The 22,658-nt window shown below is 54.6% G+C and overlaps 1 protein-coding gene and 1 long non-coding RNA gene across 2 annotated transcripts; one reads left to right on the forward strand and one right to left on the reverse strand.

The window, feature by feature from the left end:
- Positions 1-726: 726 nt before the first annotated feature.
- Positions 727-17,397, forward strand: GUCY2D (guanylate cyclase 2D, retinal). Its single transcript, XM_061389714.1, has 18 exons — positions 727-2,280; positions 5,173-5,524; positions 5,894-5,978; positions 6,247-6,349; positions 6,737-6,838; positions 7,761-7,841; positions 9,318-9,524; positions 9,620-9,776; positions 10,334-10,483; positions 11,130-11,278; positions 11,774-11,937; positions 12,033-12,225; positions 12,484-12,658; positions 12,955-13,053; positions 13,140-13,234; positions 13,334-13,419; positions 13,541-13,652; positions 14,121-17,397. Exons 1-17 carry the CDS (start codon positions 1,120-1,122, stop codon positions 13,632-13,634), a joined length of 3,453 nt encoding a protein of 1,150 aa, XP_061245698.1. The 5' UTR covers positions 727-1,119; the 3' UTR covers positions 13,635-13,652; positions 14,121-17,397.
- Positions 8,448-12,550, reverse strand: LOC133231422 (uncharacterized). The gene is made up of 4 exons (XR_009731133.1): positions 12,413-12,550; positions 9,756-11,890; positions 9,195-9,261; positions 8,448-9,054 (listed from the first exon to the last, which is right to left on the reverse strand). It is a non-coding gene; the product is annotated as an uncharacterized LOC133231422 (long non-coding RNA).
- Positions 17,398-22,658: the final 5,261 nt, after the last annotated feature.

Genomic DNA, 22,658 nt, shown 5'->3' on the forward strand with positions numbered 1-22,658 from the left:
CCTGGTGGGCTGCCATCTATAGGGTCGCAAAGAGTCAGACACGACTGAAGCGACTTAGCAGCAGCAGCAATTATAGTCATTGTCACAAGTAGTTTCCACAACAACCTTCAGAGAGCTTAAGAAACTTTCCCAAGTTCACAAAGCCAATAAGGAGGAATCTGAGCCCAGGTCAGTCCAAGTTCTTTCCATTACTTCCTGGAGTTCTGCCTTCCCAAGGCCAAAAGGATGTTTATCTAGGCGTGGAGATGTGGAGGTCAGAGAATCAAGTGTGGGCAGGTGAGAGAAGCCAGGTATCACGCTGGTTTGGGTTTGGTCTCTGGGTGTAGACTTTGCCAGCCAAGGGATGGGCTTGGACTTGGCTGGCACAACTGGGAACAAGAGTGGAGGGAATAGGACCCTAGGACTGATCACCCGTAAGTGTCCATGGACATATCCTGCGGCTCCCCAGGCCGAGCAGGGTAGTGTGGCAGCAGCCTGAGAGGGGGACCTGCAGCTGCTTTTATGTTGGGGGTTGTGGCTTGGGAGGCAAGGAAGGGAAAGAAGCTGGCTGGCTGTCTGGAAGCTAGGACAGAGCCCACCCCAGGAGGCCCCATCCTCCACCAGCCCCTTCCTGCCTGATTAAGAGACCCTAATCAGCTTGGGGAGATTAAGGGCTCTGGCCTGCTGTTCCCACACCCCCCGCCCTGGGCCCTGGCAAAGGAGACCTGTGGGAGGGCGTCAGAAGGATCGGCCCTGTGACCCCTCACCCTGGCCCTAGGCCCGAGCCCCGGACTTTCCGGTGAGTGGCAAAGCCCCCTCCACGCAGACTCCAGGGCCCTTTTGCCCGAGAGAGACCATGGAAGGGTATAGGAGTGTCCCTACTGACCCCCACCCCCACCCCACCACGATTCTAAGAGGGGGGAGGGGCAGACAAGGGGGAGCGAAAGCAGGGGTGGTGGGGGGTCAGGGGTACTTCTAGGCTATACCCCTGACCCTATATAGAAGTCCACGCAGGGGCGGGAGGCGCGGTATGGAAGCAGAGACAACCCGCAGGTTAATTGCGCTTTGAGAAAGTGGGGGGGGGGGGGGCGGGGGGCGTTGCGGAAAGCCCTAGGAGAGCTCTGGGGGTCGCATCCGCTCATGCTAGTCGGTTCGTGCTCGCAGAAGCCGGCAATGACCGCCTGCACCTTCCTCGCGGGTGGGCTTCGGGACCCCGGACTCTGCGCCCCTACGCAGTGGGCTCCGTCTCCGCCCGGCCTTCCCCCGATCCCGCCCCGGCCCCGGCTTCGGCTGAGGCCACCGCTGCTGCTGCTGTTGCTCCTGCCGCGCTCCGTCCTCTCGGCCGTGTTCACTGTGGGGGTGCTGGGCCCCTGGGCCTGCGACCCCATCTTCGCGCGTGCCCGCCCGGACCTGGCCGCCCGCCTGGCCGCCTCCCGCCTGAACCACGCGGCTGCCCTGGAGGGCGGCCCCCGCTTCGAGGTCGCGCTGCTGCCCGAGCCGTGCCGGACGCCGGGCTCGCTGGGGGCCGTGTCCTCGGCGCTCACCCGCGTCTCGGGTCTAGTGGGGCCGGTGAACCCCGCAGCTTGCCGGCCGGCGGAATTACTAGCCCAGGAGGCGGGGGTCGCTCTGGTGCCCTGGGGCTGTCCCGGGACGCGGGCAGCGGGCACCACGGCTCCGGTGGTGACGCCCGCGGCCGATGCCCTCTACGCCCTCCTGCGCGCTTTCCGCTGGGCGCACGTGGCCTTGGTCACCGCCCCCCAGGACCTGTGGGTGGAGGCGGGACACGCACTTTCCACGGCGCTCAGGGCCAGGGGCCTGCCCGTGGCCCTGGTGACCTCCATGGAGCCCTCCGACCTGTCTGGAGCCCGGGAGGCCTTGAGGAGGGTCCAAGATGGGCCCAGAGTCAGAGGTAGGCTCCCCTGCAGGATGCGAGGGCGGGGATCGATCGTCCAGGGAGCAGAGGACAGAGTCCCTAGCTGGGTCTCTGTGTCCGCAGCAGTGATCATGGTAATGCACTCGGTCTTGCTGGGCGGCGAGGAGCAGCGCTGCCTGCTGGAGGCTGCAGAGGAACTGGGCCTGGCCGACGGTTCCCTGGTCTTCCTGCCCTTCGACACTCTCCACTACGCCTTGTCTCCAGGCCCTGACGCCCTGGCGGTGCTCGCCAACAGCTCACAGCTTCGCAAGGCCCACGATGCAGTGCTCACCCTCACCCGTCACTGTCCCCTGGGAGGCAGCGTGCGGGACAGCCTGCGCAGGGCCCAAGAGCACCGGGAGCTGCCCCTGGACCTCAATCTGCAGCAGGTAGAGCGACCAGGGAGGTGGGAAGAGGGGAAGAGAGCCGGGGGAAGAGAGCAGAGAATCGCCAAAAGTGGAGATGGAGGCTGGAGGCAGTGGGAAGGGAAGCGGACAGACCACAGACCAGATGGAATGAGAGCAGCATGCAGTCAATGGGAGGGAGGAGGTATAGGGAGAGAAGAAGCACGAACTCTCCCTGTCCTGGGAATGTCAAGTCTCCCTGTCTGACCTTGCTTGGAGCGTCTTAGTGTATTGGAATTGCTTCCAGAGAGTAGGTAATGAGACCTCTCACCTTCAGCCCCAAGGAGCAAACTCTTCAGTTCAGTTCGGTTGCTCAGTCGTGTCCGACTCTTTGCAACCCCATGAATCGCAGCACTCCAGGCCTCCCTGTCCATCACCAAGTCCCGGAGTTCACTCAGACTCACGTCCATCGAGTCAGTGATGCCATCCAGCCATCTCATCCTCTGTTGTCCCCTTCTCCTCCTGCCCCCAATCCCTCCCAGCATCAGAGTCTTTTCCAATGAGTCAGCTCTTTGCATGAGGTGGCCAAAGTACTGGAGTTTCAGCTTTAACATCTTTCCTTCCAAAGAAATCCCAGGGCTGATCCCCTTCAGAATGGACTGGTTGGATCTCCTTGCAGTCCAAGGGACTCAAGAGTCTTCTCCAACACCACAGTTCAAAAGCATCAATTGTTCAGCGCTCAGCTTTCTTCACAACTCTCATATCCATACATGACAAGTGGAAAGACCATAGCCTTGACTAGATGGACCTCTGTTGGCAAAGTAATGTCTCTGCTTGGATGGCTTACCTATTCTTTATTCTTCCTCCCTTATTAGCACCCCCAGGTGTCTCACTACAGATCAGAATAGCTCAGTGCTCCCTCTCATCTGCTGGGATCATTGCTATTTATACCTACTTAAGCACAGAGTTGGAGAAGGCAATGGCACCCCACTCCAGTACTCTTGCTTGGAGAATCCCATGGACGGAGGAGCCTGGTGGGCTGCAGTCCATGGGGTCGCTAAGAGTCAGACACAACTGAGCGACTTCACTTTCACTTTTCACTTTCATGCATTGGACAAGGACATGGCAACTCACTCCAGTGTTCTTGCCTGGAAAATCCCAGGGACGGGGGAGCCTGGTGGGCTGCCGTCTATGGGGTTGCACAGAGTCGGACACGACTGGAGTGACTTAGCAGCAGCAGCAGCAGCAAGCAGAGTGGAAACAGTGTCAGACTTTATTTTTTTGGGCTCCAAAATCACTGCAGATGGTGATTGCAGCCATGAAATTAAAAGATGCTTACTCCTTGGAAGGAAACCTAGATGGCAAACTCTTAACCAACTCTATAGTGCAACATCTTTTGCAGCCTACTTTTAAGTAAACCCACTTCCAATAGGCTATGACCTACAGCCTCTAACAAAGAGCTGGTGTTCTTAACAGAGAGCTGGAAAAAGAAAAAGAGAGAGAGAGCCGGAAGGAGGGGGAATACAGATCCAGCCTCCATGCCCAGTTCAGATGTGTTTCCCCTGGGGCTTCATCTCAGGTCTTAACTTTTTGAGAACTTACATCCTGTGAGAAGCAGAAAGGTCCCTGGGTGGAGCCAAGGGCTTTTATGAACATTTAGATTCACAGCTTATTCCCAAGAAGCAGCTAATACTCCAGATTCCCTGAGAACAGTGATGAGATGGGATGGAGGGCAGGTGAAGAAAGAGAGGCGAGGGAAAGGGTGGGGAACACCCTATTCAGTTCTCAGTAAGTAGCACAGCCACTTAGCTGCCCAAGTGAGAGCCCTAGGAGTCACTTGATTCCTCTAACCCTTCCTTGGATGTCCAGACATCCAGTCCTGTCACCTTTGCTTCCCCAAAGCCATTTGAATCCATCTACTTTCTCCATCCTCGCTGTCAGTCCCCTGGTTCAGGCCACAGCACCTCGGGTCCAAATACCCAGTGAAATCTCCCAGTGGTCTCTACTTACCTACCACAGGCCTTTCTCCACCCAACAGTCTGATCAAACTTCAGACACAGATCTGACTGTGTCACCCCAGTTCGAAGTCTCCCAGTGGCTTCTCTTGCCCTGGAGAGATATAGGTCTCCACTTGGTTTATCAGGTCTGTGTCTTCCTCTCTCTTTCTTCTTTCTTGAACTTCAGTCAGACTGATCTCCTTTGGGTTCTCCAGATATGGTCTTCTGCTTCTGTGCTACCGGACTGTGCTGCTCCCTCTCTCCTGTCCCTACACTCCTCCACATATTTCTGATTCATCCCCTGAGGGATGGTCACTTCTGGAAGCCCTTTCCTCCTCCTCCAGCCTGGGCTGGGGCCCTCTTTCCTGTCTCCTCAGCTCCCTCAGTTACCCCTACCCTCACTCCTTAACATCCCTCCAGAGGAAAGATTCCTTGAGATAGGGACTAGATTCTTCAAGATATGGACTCTATCTTGGATCCTGATAGATCCCTAGTGCCAGATGGGAACTGGAAATAATAGAGAAGCTCAATGAGACCAGGTGGTTGACTCGGGGAAAAGAAAAGAAGGAAAAATAGAAGCCAATCAAAAGACAGCAAAGAAGGCTTTCAATGAATAATAGGTAATGATTTTAAAAATATATGCAGGGCAACCAAAAGGAGAGGAAAGAGAGGAGATGTAGGTGATGGAATCGGAAGTAACGAATGATAAGAAGACCTTAAGAATCCTGAAAAGAGGGAAGGGCAGTGGCAAAAAGATATGGGATAGCCAATTAGGGAGAGGAAGAGAGCCAATGGGAAGGATATGGAACCACTAACTAGGAGGTGCAGTCAATTCACAGAGGGCTTGAAGGGCCCAGTAGAAGAATAAGCGGGGACAGTAAGTCCCTGTCTTTTTACGGGCCTTGACCCCGAAACCTGAGGCCCCTACCCTCTTTCCCAGGTATCCCCTCTCTTCGGCACCATCTATGACTCAGTCTTCTTGTTGGCTGGGGGCGTGGCGCGAGCACGGGTGGCCGCAGGTGGCGGCTGGGTGTCCGGAGCAGCGGTGGCCCGCCATATCCGGGATGCCCGGGTCCCTGGCTTCTGTGGGGCCCTGGGAGGAGCTGAGGAGCCCTCGTTTGTGCTACTGGACACGGATGCCACTGGGGACCAGCTGTTCGCTACATACGTTCTGGACCCTACCCAGGGCTTCTTCCACTCCGCTGGAACCCCAGTGCATTTTCCTAAAGGTGGACGGGGGCCTGGGCCTGACCCCTCGTGTTGGTTCGACCCAGACACCATCTGCAACGGAGGTGAGGGCGAGCATCCCAGCCCCCACTGGGACAGTGACCATGAACCCTCCAGAAAATGGTGAGAGTGAACTCTCATCCCGTAAGTCCTGTTGGAGGCCCTTCCAGGGCCTCCTCAGAGACCCCTGGCTTGTGCAGGACCCCTCTACTGTGGAGCCCCTGGAGCCCTTTTGGAAGCTTTTTAACATTCCCAAGAACCACCTTCCCACCTTTTGCAAGACCCCTGACTTTTCCCTTGGTCCTGTTCCGAGTACCCATCCCCCTTTCCTGGAGCCTGCAGGGTTTGACAGGACCACATACCTCCCTAGAGAGGGTCCTCCCCTCTGCCCCCTGCCACGGTCCCCAGCCTCTCTCCTCTCACTGCCCCTCCAGGAGTGGAACCCAGCGTCGTCTTTATTGGCTTCCTCCTGGTGGTTGGGATGGGGCTGGCTGGGGCCTTCCTGGCCCATTATTGTAGGTGAGTAGGGGAGTGAGCTAGGTAGGAGATGTGCTTGGTTCTCCACCTGCTGGAAATGGGCAACTGTGCAGCAGACTGAGCCCACTCAAGAGTAGATGAAGGGAAAAGGGGAGAAGGAAGGAGGGCTGGAGGGCTGGTGGAGTCCCAGGGGACACGTGATCTGGGGGTGACTGCCCTCCCTGAGACAGCATTACCCCCCCACCCCTGCATTGGCCTCCTCTCACAGACCTTGGTCCTCTTGGTGAAGATGACTTCCTTTCTCTACCAGGCACCGGCTGCTTCACATCCAAATGGTCTCTGGCCCCAACAAGATCATCCTGACTCTGGATGACATCACCTTCCTCCACCCGCATGGGGGCAACTCTCGAAAGGTGGGGGAGGTGGGGATCCAGGAGCCAGCTGTCCTCTCTTGCCTGGGCCAGCCCTCACCCCAGCCCCCACCTGGGAAGGCCTGCTTTCTGCCCTCACTCTGTCCCAGGTCTGAGCGCTGGGATAAGCCCTCTTACGTGTGCAATGAGGGTATCAGCCCCTGTCTTGACCACTTTCCTGAGACAGCGTGAAGCTCCAACAAGAAAATGAATATGTTTGTTTTATAAACCGTGAAGCATTCTGTACATGGGAAGTAATGTCATTATCACCTTCTCTAATTAAGGTTTCTTCCCTTCCCTTCTATAATTCTCAGAACTCAGCCTGACCTCAACGCAGGACTCTGACCCCACAGTGTATTTTGACCCTGTTCTTTGATCTCTATCCTCCAGGTGGCCCAGGGGAGTCGAACCAGTCTGGCTGCCCGCAGCATATCAGATGTTCGCAGCATCCACAGCCAGCTCCCGGATTACACCAACATTGGCCTCTATGAGGTGAGCATGATTCCCAGGCAGGCCGAGCTCTAGTCCTGGAGACAAGCCGAGGAAATGGGGATAGGAGCCCAGGATGGGAACCCCGAGAGGGTTTGGGGATTCCTCCTCAAAGGGGGGCATCTGGGAAGCCTTCCTGCTGGGGGATTTCCCCTTAGCCATCATCCAAGTGATGGCTTTTCAAAGGCCTATCACAGTGGCCTAAAGACTGGAGGCCTGGGACTTCCCTGGGTGGTTAAGAATTCACCTTCCAATGCAAAGAGCTCACATGCCTCGAGGCTAAAAGACAAACAACAACAAAACTTCCAAAAACAACCTCCCCCCCAAAAAAAAAGAAACAAGATTGTAACAAATTCAATCAAGGCTTAAAAAATAAAAAGGCTGTCTCTGACTCAAGCCAGACCCACATCTTGACCCCACCCAGCATTTCTATCCCAATCAATCTCTGGAACAGCAAGACTTAGAGTGGAAAAAAGAAAGTCACAAGAGGGCATTAGGACGTTAACTATGAAGTCTGCAAATCTGAATGAGGTGGGATGGGTGGGAAATAATGAGATCAGATTCAGGGAGAGCCAAGAGAGCTCGGCTAATCAAGAGGGAGGGAGATTCAGAGCAAACATCAAGCTCCTTGCTCCTGCTGCTCCTTTAGTTGTGGTGCTCGGGTTTCTCATTGCTGTGGCTTCTCTTGTTGTGGAGCATGGACTCTAGGACACATGGGCTTCAGTAGTTGCAGCTCCCAGACTCTAGAGCCCAGGCTCAGTAGTTGTGGCACACGGGCTTAGCTGATCCATGGCATGTGGAATTTTCCAAGATCAAGGATCAAACCTGTGCCTCCTGCATTGGCGGGCAGATTCTTTCCCACTGAGCCACCAGGAAAGCCCCCAGTTTTAAGAAACCAAATTCATTACTCCTATCTCTGCTCCAGGGAGACTGGGTTTGGCTGAAGAAATTCCCAGGAGATCGGCACATAGCTATCCGCCCAGCAACCAAGATGGCCTTCTCCAAGGTGGGAGTGGGTCTATAATGGGGTGTGGGGTGGCCGTCATTTCTTCCCTCCTTGCCTTCTCTTTGCAGCTGAGTCCAAGTAGGCCCCACTGTGGGGGAGACCAAGAGCTCTCAATGAAGTGTCTCCTCTTCTCTAAAGCAGGTTTCCCATCATGCTCTTACAACACTAGTTCTTTTCTTTGAGATGTTTGTATCATAATTTGTCATCGTCTGTTCACCTGTGTGTGCTTGCTTATTTCTTATCTTCCTCCCTCCCTGAACTGTAAGCTGAGTGAGAACTTTTTCTCTATCCCCTCCATTGTATTTCCAGCACCCAGCAGGGTGTCTGGAACATTAGAGACACTCAGCGAATGTTTGTTGAGTGAACAACAGAAAATAAATGGGCTTCCAGTTCTGTCAGACTGCTTGTGCAGCATGGCCCAGTTGATGCATATTGAAGGAAGTGGAAAACTGGCAAGGAGGCTATAAACTGGCTTATTCTGGTATTTCCAACCTTAATGCCCTCCTTACTCCTAACACTGTACAGCCCTGGCCTGGCCTCCTTCACAGATGCCTCCCAGAAGCTCTGGGTCACAGCTGCAGAATGACTTAAGTGGACTACCAGTAGTCAACAGACTAGGTCACCGTTTAATAATAGGCATTTAAGATGAAAAGAAGCCCCTTGTGGGACCAAAGAAAAGCTAGCAAGGGCACTGGTCACCCACTAGCCCCCTTTTTTGCAGCCAGATGGTGAGGGCCTCTGTCCTCCTGGGTGGGTGTGACCTTGTTGATGGCTCCTCTTGGACACAGCTGGACCGCTTAGTCCTTCCCTAACTTGGGGAACAACATGATGGGGGTCTCAGAAATATCTGGTGCAATGATGTAACCAAGCAGAGAGGCCCTGTGCTGAGTCCCCAGCACAAGCCATTTTGGTGACTTTTGAAAATAGTGCAGTGTCTGCCTGATTCTCCCCCAAAGGGCTGTTGTATCAGAAGGCAGGGTGGTACCAGGAGCTTCTCTTTCATCAGGTGTTTTCCTTTAAGACCCATCAAGTTCAAAGTCTTATGGTTAGTAAATCAGAATCTGCCTGGGTCCTGATTACCAGGGCAAGGTTGTCTTTTCATTCATAACTTTTAAGTTAAACGATGTTCAGGGACTTCCCTGGTGGTCCAGTGGTTAAGATTCCGCGCTTCTACTGCAGGGGGCGCTGATAAGGGCCGGGAGATCCCTGCAGGCTTCGCGGTGGGGCCAAAAAAACAAAACCAAAATCATGTTCAGTGTCTGAACGGTGGCCTTTGACCATGTTGTCTTTTCCAGAGAGAGAAGTTACTGTAGAAGGAAGCCCCTTACATGCCCTATAGATCTTTCCACTCACCATTCTTATCCCATCCTCCGATCAAAGCGAGACCTGAATAACAGCCTCCGCTCCATCCACCTGGCTCCTAGGACAGAAAATGCCTGTTAAGTGCCCCACCCCCCACCCCCCACCCCCCTACAGATCCGGGAACTCCGGCATGAAAACGTGGCCCTCTACCTGGGCCTCTTCCTGGCGGGAGGAGCTGGCGGCCCCGCGGCCCCCGGGGAAGGCGTGCTGGCTGTGGTCTCGGAGCACTGCGCCCGCGGCTCCCTCCAAGACCTCCTCGCCCAGAGAGACATAAAGCTGGACTGGATGTTCAAGTCTTCCCTCCTCCTGGACCTCATCAAGGTGTGCGTGTGGGGGTGAGTGGGTGGGATGCAGCGGAGAGGAGCCAGCAGGGGACCCGCGTGGGCTGAGTCTGCCCTTTATGACACCCTTTCCAGGGAATAAGGTATCTGCACCATCGAGGGGTGGCCCATGGGCGGCTGAAGTCACGGAACTGCGTGGTGGACGGGAGGTTCGTGCTTAAAGTCACCGACCACGGTCATGGGCGACTGCTGGAGGCGCAGAGGGTGTTACCTGAGCCACCGAGCGCGGAGGGTAGGCGTCTCCGGCTGCCTCCTGCGCGGACAAGCATCCCCCGCATCCCCATTATTTCAAGCGCCTCTTCTTTCCTCCTCCCTCGAACTCTCTCCATCTCACATCCACTGGACGCCACTCCTGAGACCGAAAAGGTCTTGTGACCTCTGAGACGAAGAGAGGGAACACTGTGGCTGGGGAGGCGGGGCTTGTTGGGGGAGCGGGACGTGTTAGGGAGGCGGGACTTGCCCAGGGGGTGGTACTTGTGCCTGAGGGCGGAGCTCCTGCCTCTGCTGGGAGTCCTGCTTCAAATGGGGCTTTACCTAATGGTTTGGCTTGTTTCCAAGGGACCAAATCTTCTCTGGGCACCGCTTTGTCTAAAGGGAAGGACTGTTTCCGAAACCTGTTTAGGGTTTCTGGTAGTTTCTCTTGGGGATAACTGCGAGCAGTAAGGTCAGACACAGGCTGAGAGGTTGAGCGAGGGCGAGTCTGGGCTTTCTGGTGAGGGTGGGGGGGGGGGTCTGTCCCCAGGGCCTCCGCGGCTCTCCGCGTGCCCACACCCCCTTCCCCGACCTCAGACCAGCTATGGACAGCCCCGGAGCTGCTTCGAGACCCGGTCCTGGAGCGCCGGGGAACGCTGGCCGGCGACGTCTTCAGTCTGGGCATCATTATGCAGGAGGTCGTGTGCCGCAGCGCCCCCTACGCCATGCTGGAGCTCACTCCCGAGGGTACGGCGGCCCCTTGCCTGGTGTTGGGACTAGAGACCCAGTCTCGCTGGGTACTGACACTTATGTGCGCCTGAAGAATCAGGGCAGTGGAGAGCCAAGCATCAGGATGGGAGGGGCGACCTTTCAGCGCCCCATGGTTTCCTCTGTTCTGATCCTGGACCCCTCCTGCTCCCCCAAGGCTAGTAGTACATTCCTGTCAGGTTCTTAGGGGCCCCAGGGAGACAGCAGGAGAGGGGAAGAGGGGGAAGAAAGCAGCTGGATCTAGTTCAAGTCCATATTATCATCTATGATGGTGCTGGTGGTTTAGTCACTAAGTCTTTGCGACCCCATGGACTGGAGCCCACCAGACAGGAAACAGAGAACTACTCGATCAATCTAACCTCTGCTTTTCTTATGTGCAATAAATAAGGCAGCCTCTTTGCCTGACACGTCTTACAGCCCCCTGCCCCCTACCCAACGGTTCAGGGTCCTCTTGTTGCTCCCAGAGTCACCTCCCACACTACATTTCCTCATCTAATGAAGCTCTGATTTAAAGGAATCCCAGACCATATCCAGTTCCCTCATTTCAAGCTGCAACAATCAGGCCAGAGTCAGAGGTGGCTTCTCCTCTGGTCCATCTCCTCTCTTGGTCCCTTCATACTTCCAGAAGTGGTGAAGAGGGTACAGAGCCCCCCTCCACTGTGTCGGCCCTCCGTGTCCATAGACCAGGCGCCCATGGAGTGCATCCAGCTGATGAAACAGTGCTGGGCAGAGCAGCCAGAACTTCGGCCCTCCATGGATCGCACCTTTGAACTGGTCAGGGGCTGGGCTGGGCACTTGCCAGAAACCTGGGGTGGGGCTGGGGGCTGCTGAAAGGCAGGCTGGCAGGATCTCTGACCTTCCAGGCTACTTCCTAAGGCATTGCCTGAGGACTAAGGGTTTGGTAGGGACAGAGTGAGAATGGGGGCTGTGGAGACCTTTGGAATGGGAGATGGAGCTCTAGATGAGAAAAGAATTTAATTCAATTAAAATAACATTTATTGAGTATGTATTTGGCCTGGTGTGGGGAAGAGACTCTTGGCTTGGGAGTCCAAAGACTGGGCTGGTTTCAGTCCCTTGTCAGTTACTAACAGAACAGCTGACCTGGAAATAATGTGTGAAAACACAGTGCCCAGCACGGGGTGAAGTGTGGGCTTGACTAGGATGAGATGAAAAGGGGTGTGGACAGAGGATCAGGCATCATATGGCTGCATGAGAGGGGCATGGCAGCCCAGGTCCCCAGCAGCCCCACCAGCTTCCTCCTCCTACTAGTTCAAGAGCATCAACAAGGGCCGGAAGATGAACATCATCGACTCTATGCTGCGGATGCTGGAACAGTACTCCAGTAACCTGGAGGACCTGATCCGGGAGCGCACAGAGGAGCTGGAGCTGGAAAAGCAGAAGACAGACCGGCTGCTCACACAGATGCTGCCTCCGTGGGTGTCGATGGGGAGAGATGACTGGGGAGGACAGCTGGAGTCCAGCCAGCCTGGGGCAGCCTCCAGGCAACCTCACCACCTGCCATCCCTAGGTCTGTGGCAGAGGCGCTGAAGATGGGGACACCTGTGGAGCCCGAGTATTTCGAAGAGGTGACACTGTACTTCAGTGACATTGTGGGTTTCACCACCATCTCAGCCATGAGTGAGCCCATCGAAGTGGTAGACCTGCTCAACGACCTCTACACACTCTTTGATGCCATCATCGGTTCCCATGATGTCTACAAGGTGGGGTGTGGAGGGGACAAGCCCTCCTTCAGTTTCCCCAGCACCCAGCCCTTTCTGCTCAGGTCCCAGACCCACTATCCAAGTCCACCAGCACAGTCCTCTTTCCCAGCCCTCCTGTTCCTTTTCTCTGCTGCCAGTCCCCCACTCAGTCCCCTGTCTGGAAGGCCCCCAGGATCTCTGCACTCACCCCAGTTTAGGCCTCCTGACCAGGGACAGTGGCATTGGTGGCGGAGGCTCAGTACTGAATTCTGGCCTCAGGTGGAGACAATTGGGGATGCCTACATGGTGGCCTCCGGGCTGCCCCAGAGGAACGGGCACCGGCACGCGGCAGAGATCGCCAATATGGCTCTGGACATCCTCAGCGCCGTGGGCACCTTCCGCATGCGCCACATGCCGGAAGTGCCGGTGCGCATCCGCATTGGCCTGCACTCAGGTAACTGTCCCCACACCCGGGCCCCCCTGCCCCCCGGGCACTCCAGCCCCTCTCCCTAATGCGGGCAGGGCTCCGCTTTCCCAGATAAGAGGCAAACTTGTGGAGGGGGCGGGGGGAGGAGGGGAACTTGTTTTGAAGCCACCTTTTCACACCAGGGGCTCCATGGTAATTGGGAGGGCATGCTTGAGAGGGTGTCTTTGGGGAGCCAGTGGAGATTCTGGGAATGCTAAAGACCGCTGAGCCCTACTAGGTGCCGCCCGGGCCCGCAGGCCCGCCAACCCTGCTCCTCTCCGCAGGCCCGTGCGTGGCGGGCGTGGTGGGCCTCACCATGCCCCGGTACTGCCTGTTTGGGGACACAGTCAACACCGCTTCGCGCATGGAGTCCACTGGGCTGCGTGAGTGTGACGGGGCGGAAGGGGCGGGTGGGGCGGGGGCGCGGGAGGGGTGTCCCCCGAGGTCACGGTGTCCCCCGCTCTCCCAGCTTACCGCATCCACGTGAACAGGAGCACCGTGCAGATCCTTTCCGCCCTAAACGAGGGCTTCCTGACTGAGGTGCGGGGCCGCACGGAGCTGAAGGTGAGGCCGGGCTGGAAGACACGCTTCCACTTTGACCTGGAGCGCCACCGGCCCTCACCCCAGCCCGCCTGAGCCCTACCGTCCCGCGTGTCTCCCCAGGGCAAGGGCGCAGAGGAAACCTACTGGCTGGTGGGCAGACGCGGCTTCAACAAACCCATCCCCAAACCACCGGACCTGCAACCCGGGTGAGGATCCGGCATCCGTGGGTGAAGACCGAGTTACTCCCTCGGTCCCCTCTCCCCACTCCTGCCCATGCAGGGTGGCGTGGGTTTTGCCCTCCTACCGCCTCTTCTCCCTTCCCCACAGGGCCAGCAACCACGGCATCAGCCTGCACGAGATCCCCCCTGATCGGCGCCAGAAGCTAGAGAAGGCGAGGCCAGGCCAGTTTTCTGGGAAGTGAGGCTGGGTCTGGAACAAGGTACTGCGCCCCTACTCCCCCGGGCTCCTAGGCCCCTCAGACCCCGGGGACCACAAATGCTTCCCAGAGGACAGACAACCCTTCCCCTGACTTGGTGGGCTCAGGCTGCTTCCTAAACCCAGACATTTCCCCTGGGAGGGAAGCACCAGCCACAGCGATTCTGGTTTTGGAGCTCTGGAGTGGTCCAGGAATCCAGACTTGGGAATACCTTTAAACATGACCTTCTGGAACTTTCACTCTGACCCCCTCTCCCTTTACTGCATTAACAAGCCCTTCCTCTGGGCCTCTGGAACTCAGTGATTCTAGGATTCACTAGAGGACCAGTTGACTGTTGCCTCCAGAGCTCTGTTCCAGCAGACACCCAGCCCTCTGCCCTCCAGGAAACTGATCCATGATTCTTCCCTACAGAGGAGAATCCCCATGACCCCTGTCCACGATTTCCCTCTGAGACCCTCCTCTTTCCCTCAGGATTATTCCGGAAGGTCCTTTTCCTGAACGTTGCTGCTGTAGGTGACCAAAAACCTGGCTAATACCAGTGACTTCTGTCCAGCTCTGCCTCAAAGGATTATGAGCCTTTACAAGAGCTGGTTGCAAACCAGTTGTGTGACTTTGAGAAAGCCTCATGCACTCTCTAGGCCTGGGTTCCCCTTCGGTGGTGAAATGAAGAGTGGCCTAGGTGGTTTCCGCACACCCCAGCTCTGACAGCTGGGCTTCGGAGTGGTTGGCCTTGGGATATGGGGCACGGGGCATATGGCCTGCAGCCCCAGTGACCCTGAGCCCATCAGGAAGGCCCCAGGAAGGAGGGTCTGGGATTGGATGTCCCAACCCCAGAGGAGGTGGAGCCCACCTATTCCACCAGCACAGGGGTTGTCACGTGGCCTGAGGATTCCAGGGCTTCTATTTAGCCTCAAGCATCCTTCTCTTCTCCATCCTCCACCAGTTGGAAACTGGCTCCTTTGGTGGCACCACACACCTTGCCCAAGTGCAGAGAAAAAAAACTTGGTTCCTGGCTTTGGGGAAAGGCATGTAAACAAACTGCTCCGAACCTTTACTAACCAGAACACCCAGGAATAGTAGTATTCTCTGTTTAACTGGTCGCTGCTGAGCAGACAGTTGGATGGAAAATCCTTCCTGCTTAGGTCTTTGCCACAAGCATCAAGCCATCCCATCCTGGTGGGTCTCTAGCTGAAGTTTCTTTTGTGGTACTTTGATATCCCAGAGCCTGGGCTTTGGCATGTTGGACTCTGGGTGGCAGAAGTTAGCAGCAGCTGCAGCCACTCAAGCTGTCTCTCTAGGTAGTGAGCCTCCAGTCCCTGGTGGTATGTGAGCAGAACTGGAGCTAGCTGTAAGCAGCGATAGTACCATCAGATGGACTCCCTAGGCGGAAGGCTGGACTTAGTCCTGACACACAGTGTGGTTGGTGGGCCAGCAGCAGTGACATCGCCTGGGAGCTTGTTAGCAATACAGCATCTCAGGCCCCATTTTATGGAAACAGAATCTACATTTTAACAGAGTTGAACAGAGTTCCTTGAGACTATGTATACATACTTTTAAGTTTCTGAATCATGTAACTAAATGATCTTAGGAGCTCTAAAATTTCAGAATTGCTGAGAGTGGATGGCTGAGAAATACTGGCATGGGTTGCCATTTCCTTCTCCAGGGGATCTTCCTGGCCTGAGGTCAAACCCAAGTCTCTTGCATCTCCTGCACTGTCAGAAGGATAGTTTACCATTTGCACACCTGGGAAGCCAGAATTTCTAAGATTTCATAAGAACCAGGCTAGAAACTCGTCTCGAGACTTGTTTGGCCACTGGAATGGTTTTCTTTTTGTCTTGAGCTAACATTTAGAAATCAACAGAGGCCCCATTGTAAAAATGTCTACCAAATTTCCTTCTTCTCTGAAATCAAAAGCCCCACACAGGGGCAGCTGCAACTTCCTGCTGGAGCTAAAGAGCAACCACCTGCCCACCCCACCCCTCTCTCCAGGTTTCACTCTTCCATTCGCACAGTGCCCGCCACTCCCCATGGACTCCAGGACACCAGGATTCTCTAAACTCTTACGTGCCTGTCAGGTGTCTGTAGACATCAGACCTCAGGACCCTGGAGTAGCTGATGTTGAGACTATGGATGAGTCTGTGGGTTGAAGGGTTGCTTTGCCTGACTCGTGAAACCCACAAATTTAGTGGTCTTTTCCTCCTTCCTAAAGGCAGAGAAAGAAGAAACCTAAGATTCAGCAGCTACAAGTTCTGGTTACTTAAGGTGGTGCTGCTATAGTGAATAATATGGTATAATTTAAAAAGCATTTTTAACCAAGTTCGGAGATGGTGAATTAAGGATTTCTTTTTTTTTAAACCCTGATGCACTCACAGACACAGTATTTTTAAAATTACCTACATTCTGAAACATCTCTCTTTAGATTTTTTCTCTGTACTTAGGTTCCAGGGATTGAAGGCCAGCTCTGCCTTGCTGGTGCTGGACCTGACATGTGGACATAGCTGTCTCTCCCCTGCCTCTTCCCTCCTTCCCGCCCCACCCCACCCCACCCCTTCCCACTCTTTTCCTCCCAGCCTGTGTGGGGCCTAGGATAGTTACTAGCCTGTGATTCAGGAGAGCTTCAGGGAAGAGTTGACTTGGGATTAGGTGGAGGATGATTGATGAGAATAGGGGCGGGTGGGGCACCCCCAGAGGGGAAGGAGGATGAGCTGGGGCCAAGCTGTGTTTGGGTCAGAGGTGGGGAAAACAGGGCTGAGCCAGTTCCTTCCCATTGTCAACTCACCCTGTTCTCAGGTGCATGCTCAGTCGCTCAGTCATGTCTGACTCTTGCAACCCCATGGACTATAGCCTGCCAGCCTCCTCTCTCCATGGAATTTTCCAGGCAAGAATACCAGAGTAGGTTGCCATTTCCTCCTCCAGGGGATCTTCCCGTGGAGGATCAAACATGTGGAGGATCCCTGGACATAGGGATTAAACCCATGTCTCCTGCATTGGCAGGCGGATTCTTTACCACTGAGTCACCTGGGAACTCAGTCTGAAAGGAGACCATGCAAGTGATGGGGAGAGCCTGGTAATGGAGAGGCCTGTCTTCCTCCCCAGTCTGGAGAACTCAGGGACCACCTGCCCTAGAGCTCAGAGGGCTGGTGGGAGTGGAGGAGGGAAACGATCAAGCCACGGTCTCCTCTCTGCTCCTAGTCTCCTCTCTCTGCCTGGAAGTTTCTCCCTGTCTTTCTCCTCCATTTCCGTGGAACCTTTTTTCTGGGCCCAGGCAGTCTCTGAGAGCACTCCTGTCCTCTGACCCAAGTCCTGTCCACCAGGTCACCCCTACAACCTGCAGACCCCAGCAACTCCCAGCTCAGAGAGCACCCGGCTTGGCCAGTAGGCTCCCCTCACCTTTAGCCGTGTTTACACTACCTCTGCTGCTGGCCTTGCCTTCAGGATGGCTCTGTAGCCAGGACCAAAGACGACCAAAGCCGGGATCTCCCGCAGCTGCTGCTGCTGGGTGCCTACCCTGTAGCTGGGGCAATACTTCACGTCCTGGGGCTCACCTGGCACCTTTCGTCTGTGCTGCTTCTCAGGGACTGGGCTCTGCTCCCCACCCCCACCTGCAGTGGACCCCAGGGACCCACTCTGGGGGCTCTGGAACTGGGTTGTATGGCCATGTTCACCAGGATCTTTTGGACTGTGTGCTCTGGACACCAGGCCACATGCCATGGTGTTGGGTCCTGGAATAAAGGTGTGCTTTCTTCCATTTCTTGGTATGTGGTCCTTTTGGCCCAGATGGTCTGAACACCCCCATCCCTGGAATGTTCGAACCCGGCATTGCATTGCCAGGGAGGACTTCAGATATGGGGTGAACCCTAGAGATGGCCCAGGCAGGGGAAGGTGATCTCAGGACTGCAACCCCACGGGAGCCCCTCTGCTCAGGGGGTCTGCTCCGAGAGGACAAAGCAGGGAAGTCACTGGACTTTCAGGCTTCTAGAAAAGACCAGGATCTCTGAGGCTCTGGAAGTGGGTAGCTGGCCTCATCCTTTGGTCAGAGGCATGAAAGAGGAAGGAAGAGAAGGACAGAGCTTGTCCGTGGCCAAGACCTGAGATCCATGGAAGCCAGAATCCAAGACTGAAGGATCAGGGCCCCCAAATGGGGAAGTTGAGGTCCACTGGTCTCTGGACAAGGTCTCACCAGCAACCCACACTCTACCTCCAACCCTCCCAGAGTCTGGGGCATTGGAACAGGATAGACCATCCCAAAGCCACCCATGTGCAACCAGCCCATTGGTCATCCATTCTCTTTGAGCCCAACATCCCTGCTGCCCCCAGGCTCTTTTTCTAACATGACCTTCCTAGCATCCGTGTGCTGGGCATCCATCATTGCCCCATTCTCAGTCCTTGTGGAACTGACTCAGACCTCCCCATCCAGTCCTGCCCCATCATTCCATTCCTCTGGCCACCAGGATTGCTTCAAGGACAAGTGGATGATCCAGGCCGGGCAAACAAGGCTTCACATTGAGACACTGCTAGAAGCCAAGGGCAGCGTTGCAAGAGGATGTGATGCTGAGTGGTCTTGCCACCACAACGATAAGATTGGAGCTGGCAGACCTTCTTGCTGCCACTTGTTTTAGCCTCTGCTCCTCACTGGGCCTAACCAGATTCCGCTATTTGAGGATGATGGGCTAGCAAGTTGTTTTCCTTGCTTAAGCTGAATTGAATTGGGTTTTCTGATGATGGTCACTTCTCAAAAGGATAATGGAAAGCAGTAGGGGTTAGACTGGTTTAACAGGAAGGAAAAGGGGCATTCTTGGTGGCTCAGATGGTAAAGAATCTGCCTGCAATACAGAAGACTGAGCCTGGGTCAGGAAGATCCCCTGTACAAGGGAATGGCTATCCATTCCAGTATTTTTGCCTGGAGAATTTCATGGACAGAGGAGCCTCTGTCCAAAGAGCAACTAACACCTTCACAAAGGGGAAAAGCACTGACTTAGGAATGGGGAAGGAGTGAAGGACGGATGACAGAGACGATGTTTCTCTTCAAGCCCTGACTCCATCGGGGTGGCAGGACTTCCTGAAAATCCACCTACGGGAACCTAACCTGGGAGAGGTTGGGACATTGGGGGAGAGAGCGTGCACAGTCTGGTAGCCTTGTCAGAACTCTCCTGCTGACTCAACATTGAGAACGAGGGGGAATCCTTCAGGGCCCGCCCTCCCAGAGGAGACAGTGTAAAGGAGAGTGAGGCAAAGTCTCTAAGCTCAGCGTGTCTTGCCTCTCAACATCCTTGTGAGTTAGTGACTACAGCTTGACAAGGAGGTTAGAGTGGGACAGGCGGCTCCCCCTGCTCCTGGAGGGGGAAGGGAGTACAGAGAGAGACTGGGGAGAAGAACAGCTGTGAGGTTCCCACAGAGAGGAGCTTGTTTGTCACATCTAGAGACTTGCCCATTCAAACTAAAGCTATTTTGTCACCTCCACCAGGGACATTGCACTTTATCACCTACCCCTGAGTCTGGATCTCTGGATCCAGAGAAGGGCATGCCATCCAGGCATTTACCCATGTGTCACAGGGAACATAGATCTCACTGTCTAAAAACCATGTCACCCTGGACTTCCCTGGTGGTAGAGGTTGAGAACCCATCTGCCAATGCAGGGGGCCTGGGTTTGATTTGTGATCCAGGAAGATCCACATGCCAAGGGGCAACTAAGCCCATGCACCACAGCTACTGAAACCCTCATGCCCCTAGAGCCCGTGCTCTGCAACAAGAGAAGCCACTGCAATGAGAAACCCGAGCACCACAACCAGAGAGTAGCCCCCACTCGACACAACTCGAGAAAGCCCATGCACTGCAACCAAGACCCAGTGTAGCCAAAACTAAGTAAATAAAATTAACAAACAAAAAGCACGTCTCCATATACAGCCTGTAATCCTCACATGACCCATCTTACACACACGGAAACTGAGGCTCCCAGTTGTGAAAAAAGCCTTGTCAATTACCGCAGGTCCAGCAAGTCCTGGGATTAGGAAGCAAACTCAGGAGTTCAGGCTTGGGGCTCCTGGGTGCCTCTCATGATGCCCTGGAGTTTTTTCTCTCACAGATGGTCGGTCCTGCTTCATGACCCCTTGATTCTTTCCTGCAAGAGCATGACTTAAACTCCTAGTCAATGTCTGTGTAATCAGATTGTTACAGACTTCTGATTTGGTGGGACTGGGATAGGAACATGAACACATTTTAGATTTCTCCAACCAGTACCTCCAAAAGTCCAGTCCAGTTGAAAACTCCCATCTCCTATCTGCTCTGAAAGTCTGTTCCTCACCGCACTCGTCATGGTCTTGGTTGGGGGTGGGAGGAGGCACAGGGGGCTGGGGTAGGGGGGAGGAGAGCATGCCTGCTTCTTCCCTGCACTCCCAGCTCTGGATCCTTGATCAGGATAGGAGGGACGTGTGGTGTATGTGTGCCAGGTCACTTCAGTGGTGTCTGACTCTGTGCAATCCTATGGACTGTAGCCCGCCAGTCCTCTGTCCATGGGATTCTCCAGGCGAGAATACTGGAGTGGGTTTGTTATGCCCTCCTCTAATGGATTTTCCCAACCCAGGGATCAAACCCAAGTCTGTTACATATTCCGTATTGACAGGTGGTTCTTTACGACTAGCGCCACCTGGGAAGCCCATAGTGGGGACATAGGGGCATAATTTGATCCTGGGATCCCCCACCCATACCCACCCCCTCATTCTTCAAGGGAGGAATACAGCAGAAGCTTAACTGGTTGCTGACTGACTGGGAAAATTGCCCTGGTCTCGCTTTGGTTCGGCTGCAGCCAACTCTGTCTGGGGGTGCCATCCTATCTACCTGTGCAGAAGTGATTTCACTACAAAGCTAATAAAATTGAAACCTCACAATCTCTCACCTGCACAAGTCCCTTCCAAGCCCCACTACCCAATTTTGTATTCTTCTTAAAGAGGACCTTCAAAATTGGATAAGCTTGGGAATTCCCTGGCAGTCCAGTGGTATAGACTCTGTGCTGCTGAGGGCCTGGGTTCAACCCTTGGTCGGGGAACCAAGATCCAGCAAGTCATGAAGCATGACCCCCCCCGCCCAAAAAAAAAAAAAAAACACCCAAACGAAAACAAAAAAAAGCTGGACAGGCTGAAGGTCCCTGAGACATTTGGATCCATCCTAGGTACAGTCCTCTGGGGCTTGGGGATCTGCTTCCCTAGCGTTCTTCAGCATTGAAGACCCCTCAGAAGACAGCAGCCAGGTCTTTCTTTAGCCCAGCATTGGTTGGCACCCCCACACCCTTCTCTGGCTACCATTGCCTCTGTGTGTCCTGTGGCAGCCCCCAGCTTCAGTTGCCCTCTGACTGCTGTCCTCCTCCATGAGGATTTGTGGGAACTGACTTCTTTCTCACCGTCTCAGGCCGCGAGGGGACTGGGCGGGGGGCTACCACTGCCTCCGTCACAGCCCCTGCTGTGGTTCTGTGTTCTGCAGCCCAGCTCCGTTCAGCCAACAAGGAGATATTCTCACCCTCGAAGACATCTCCAGTCTCCAAAAATGGTTCTTCCAGAAAGTTGCTGCTTGGCATTTGTTGGCAAAAGGGTAGCCTTCAGCCCAGATGCTCCCACCAACTCTGGTTCTTTCCCTCCTTCCCTGTGTTCAGCTCCCCAGCAGCCTGGGGAGGAGGAAATGGGAGTATAGATTATGGCTGGGCCAATTCTACAAACTCTCAGAAAGCCCTTGGGATGGGGATGCAGGTGAGAGTAACTGAGTCATTTGTTGGTTTCTATCTTTATTATTATTATTGGCTGCACTGGGCAGCATTTGGGACCTTAGTTCCCCGGCCAGAGCACCCTGCATCGGAAGCGCCAGGTCTCAACCATTGGACCACCAGGGAATTCCTGGGTTCCTCTCTTTAGAATGTGGAGTACTTAGAACTTAACAGTTTTAGCTGAGAGCTCTAATTCTAATCCTGTGGCCACAGAAGAAGTTTTACTCAACACCTGTTACACCAGAGTTAACGATGCATTTCATGAATGGGTTACACAATCAGCATTTTCTAAAATGCCAAATGAAATTACCTTTTGAGAAGGAAATGGCAACCCACTCCAGTATTCTTGCCTGGAAAATCCCACAGACAGGAGCCTGGCAGACTACATTCCACGGGGTCCCAAAGAATCAGACACGATGGAGCAACTGAACACCCGCACACGCATCTACCACAAAACTCTTAATTTTTTTCATCATGATGAAATATATTGGTCTATTGGATTAAACTGTGTTCATGACTACAAGTTCAACAAAGGGCTTTCCCTTCTACTCTACCTCATTATCCAAACCACTGCTGCTGCTGCTAAGTCACTTCAGTCATGTCCGACTCTGTGTGACCCCATAGACGGCAGCCCACCAGGCTCCGCCGTCCCTGGGATTCTCCAGGCAAGAACACTGGAGTGGGTTGCCATGTCCTTCTCCAATGCATGAAAGTGAAAAGTGAAAGTGAAGTCGCTCAGTTGTGTCCTACTCTTAGCCACCCCATGGACTGCAGCCTACCAGGCTCCTCCATCCATGGGATTTTCCAGGCAAGAGTACTGGAGTGGGGTGCCATTGCCTTCTCCAATCCAAACCACGAAGCCAAGCAAATAAATGTTCACAGTCATCCAATTTATGACCTTGCGGCACCATTGTTCTCTTCATCACCAGCAAGCCCAGCCAGCACACTGTCTCCTCAGGCCGCTCTCTCGGTCCTGACCGTCTGCTCCTGAGTCATGAGCCGTCCTCAGAACTCCCAGGTTACTACTGTCAACGTCCTGCCTGATTTAGGGCCCTGTGGATTCTCAGGCATAATGTTGACAGGTCTTCCACTTTGGCCTCTGAGGTCACCCCCCTCTCCAGGGTTTAGCCTCTATCCCAGGAAAAATGGGCACTCAGAGCTCTTGCCACACTTTCTGCCAGGGCAGGCCAGGCCCCAGCTAAAACAAGGCCCAAGGGGGCCACATTAGCAACAGGAAGGGTCAGCAGCAAAGGGCTCCA

Source organism: Bos javanicus, chromosome 19, assembly GCF_032452875.1.
Source record: "Bos javanicus breed banteng chromosome 19, ARS-OSU_banteng_1.0, whole genome shotgun sequence".
Lineage (NCBI taxonomy): Eukaryota > Metazoa > Chordata > Mammalia > Artiodactyla > Bovidae > Bos > Bos javanicus.

Coding starts and splice junctions, on each gene's coding strand:
- GUCY2D (XM_061389714.1), top strand. CDS start 1,120: ATGCTAGTCGGTTCGTGCTCGCAGAAGCCGGCAATGACCGCCTGCACC. Junction 11,279..11,773: donor TGGATCGCACCTTTGAACTG/GTCAGGGGCTGG, acceptor TCCTCCTACTAG/TTCAAGAGCATCAACAAGGG. Junction 12,226..12,483: donor GTTCCCATGATGTCTACAAG/GTGGGGTGTGGA, acceptor TTCTGGCCTCAG/GTGGAGACAATTGGGGATGC.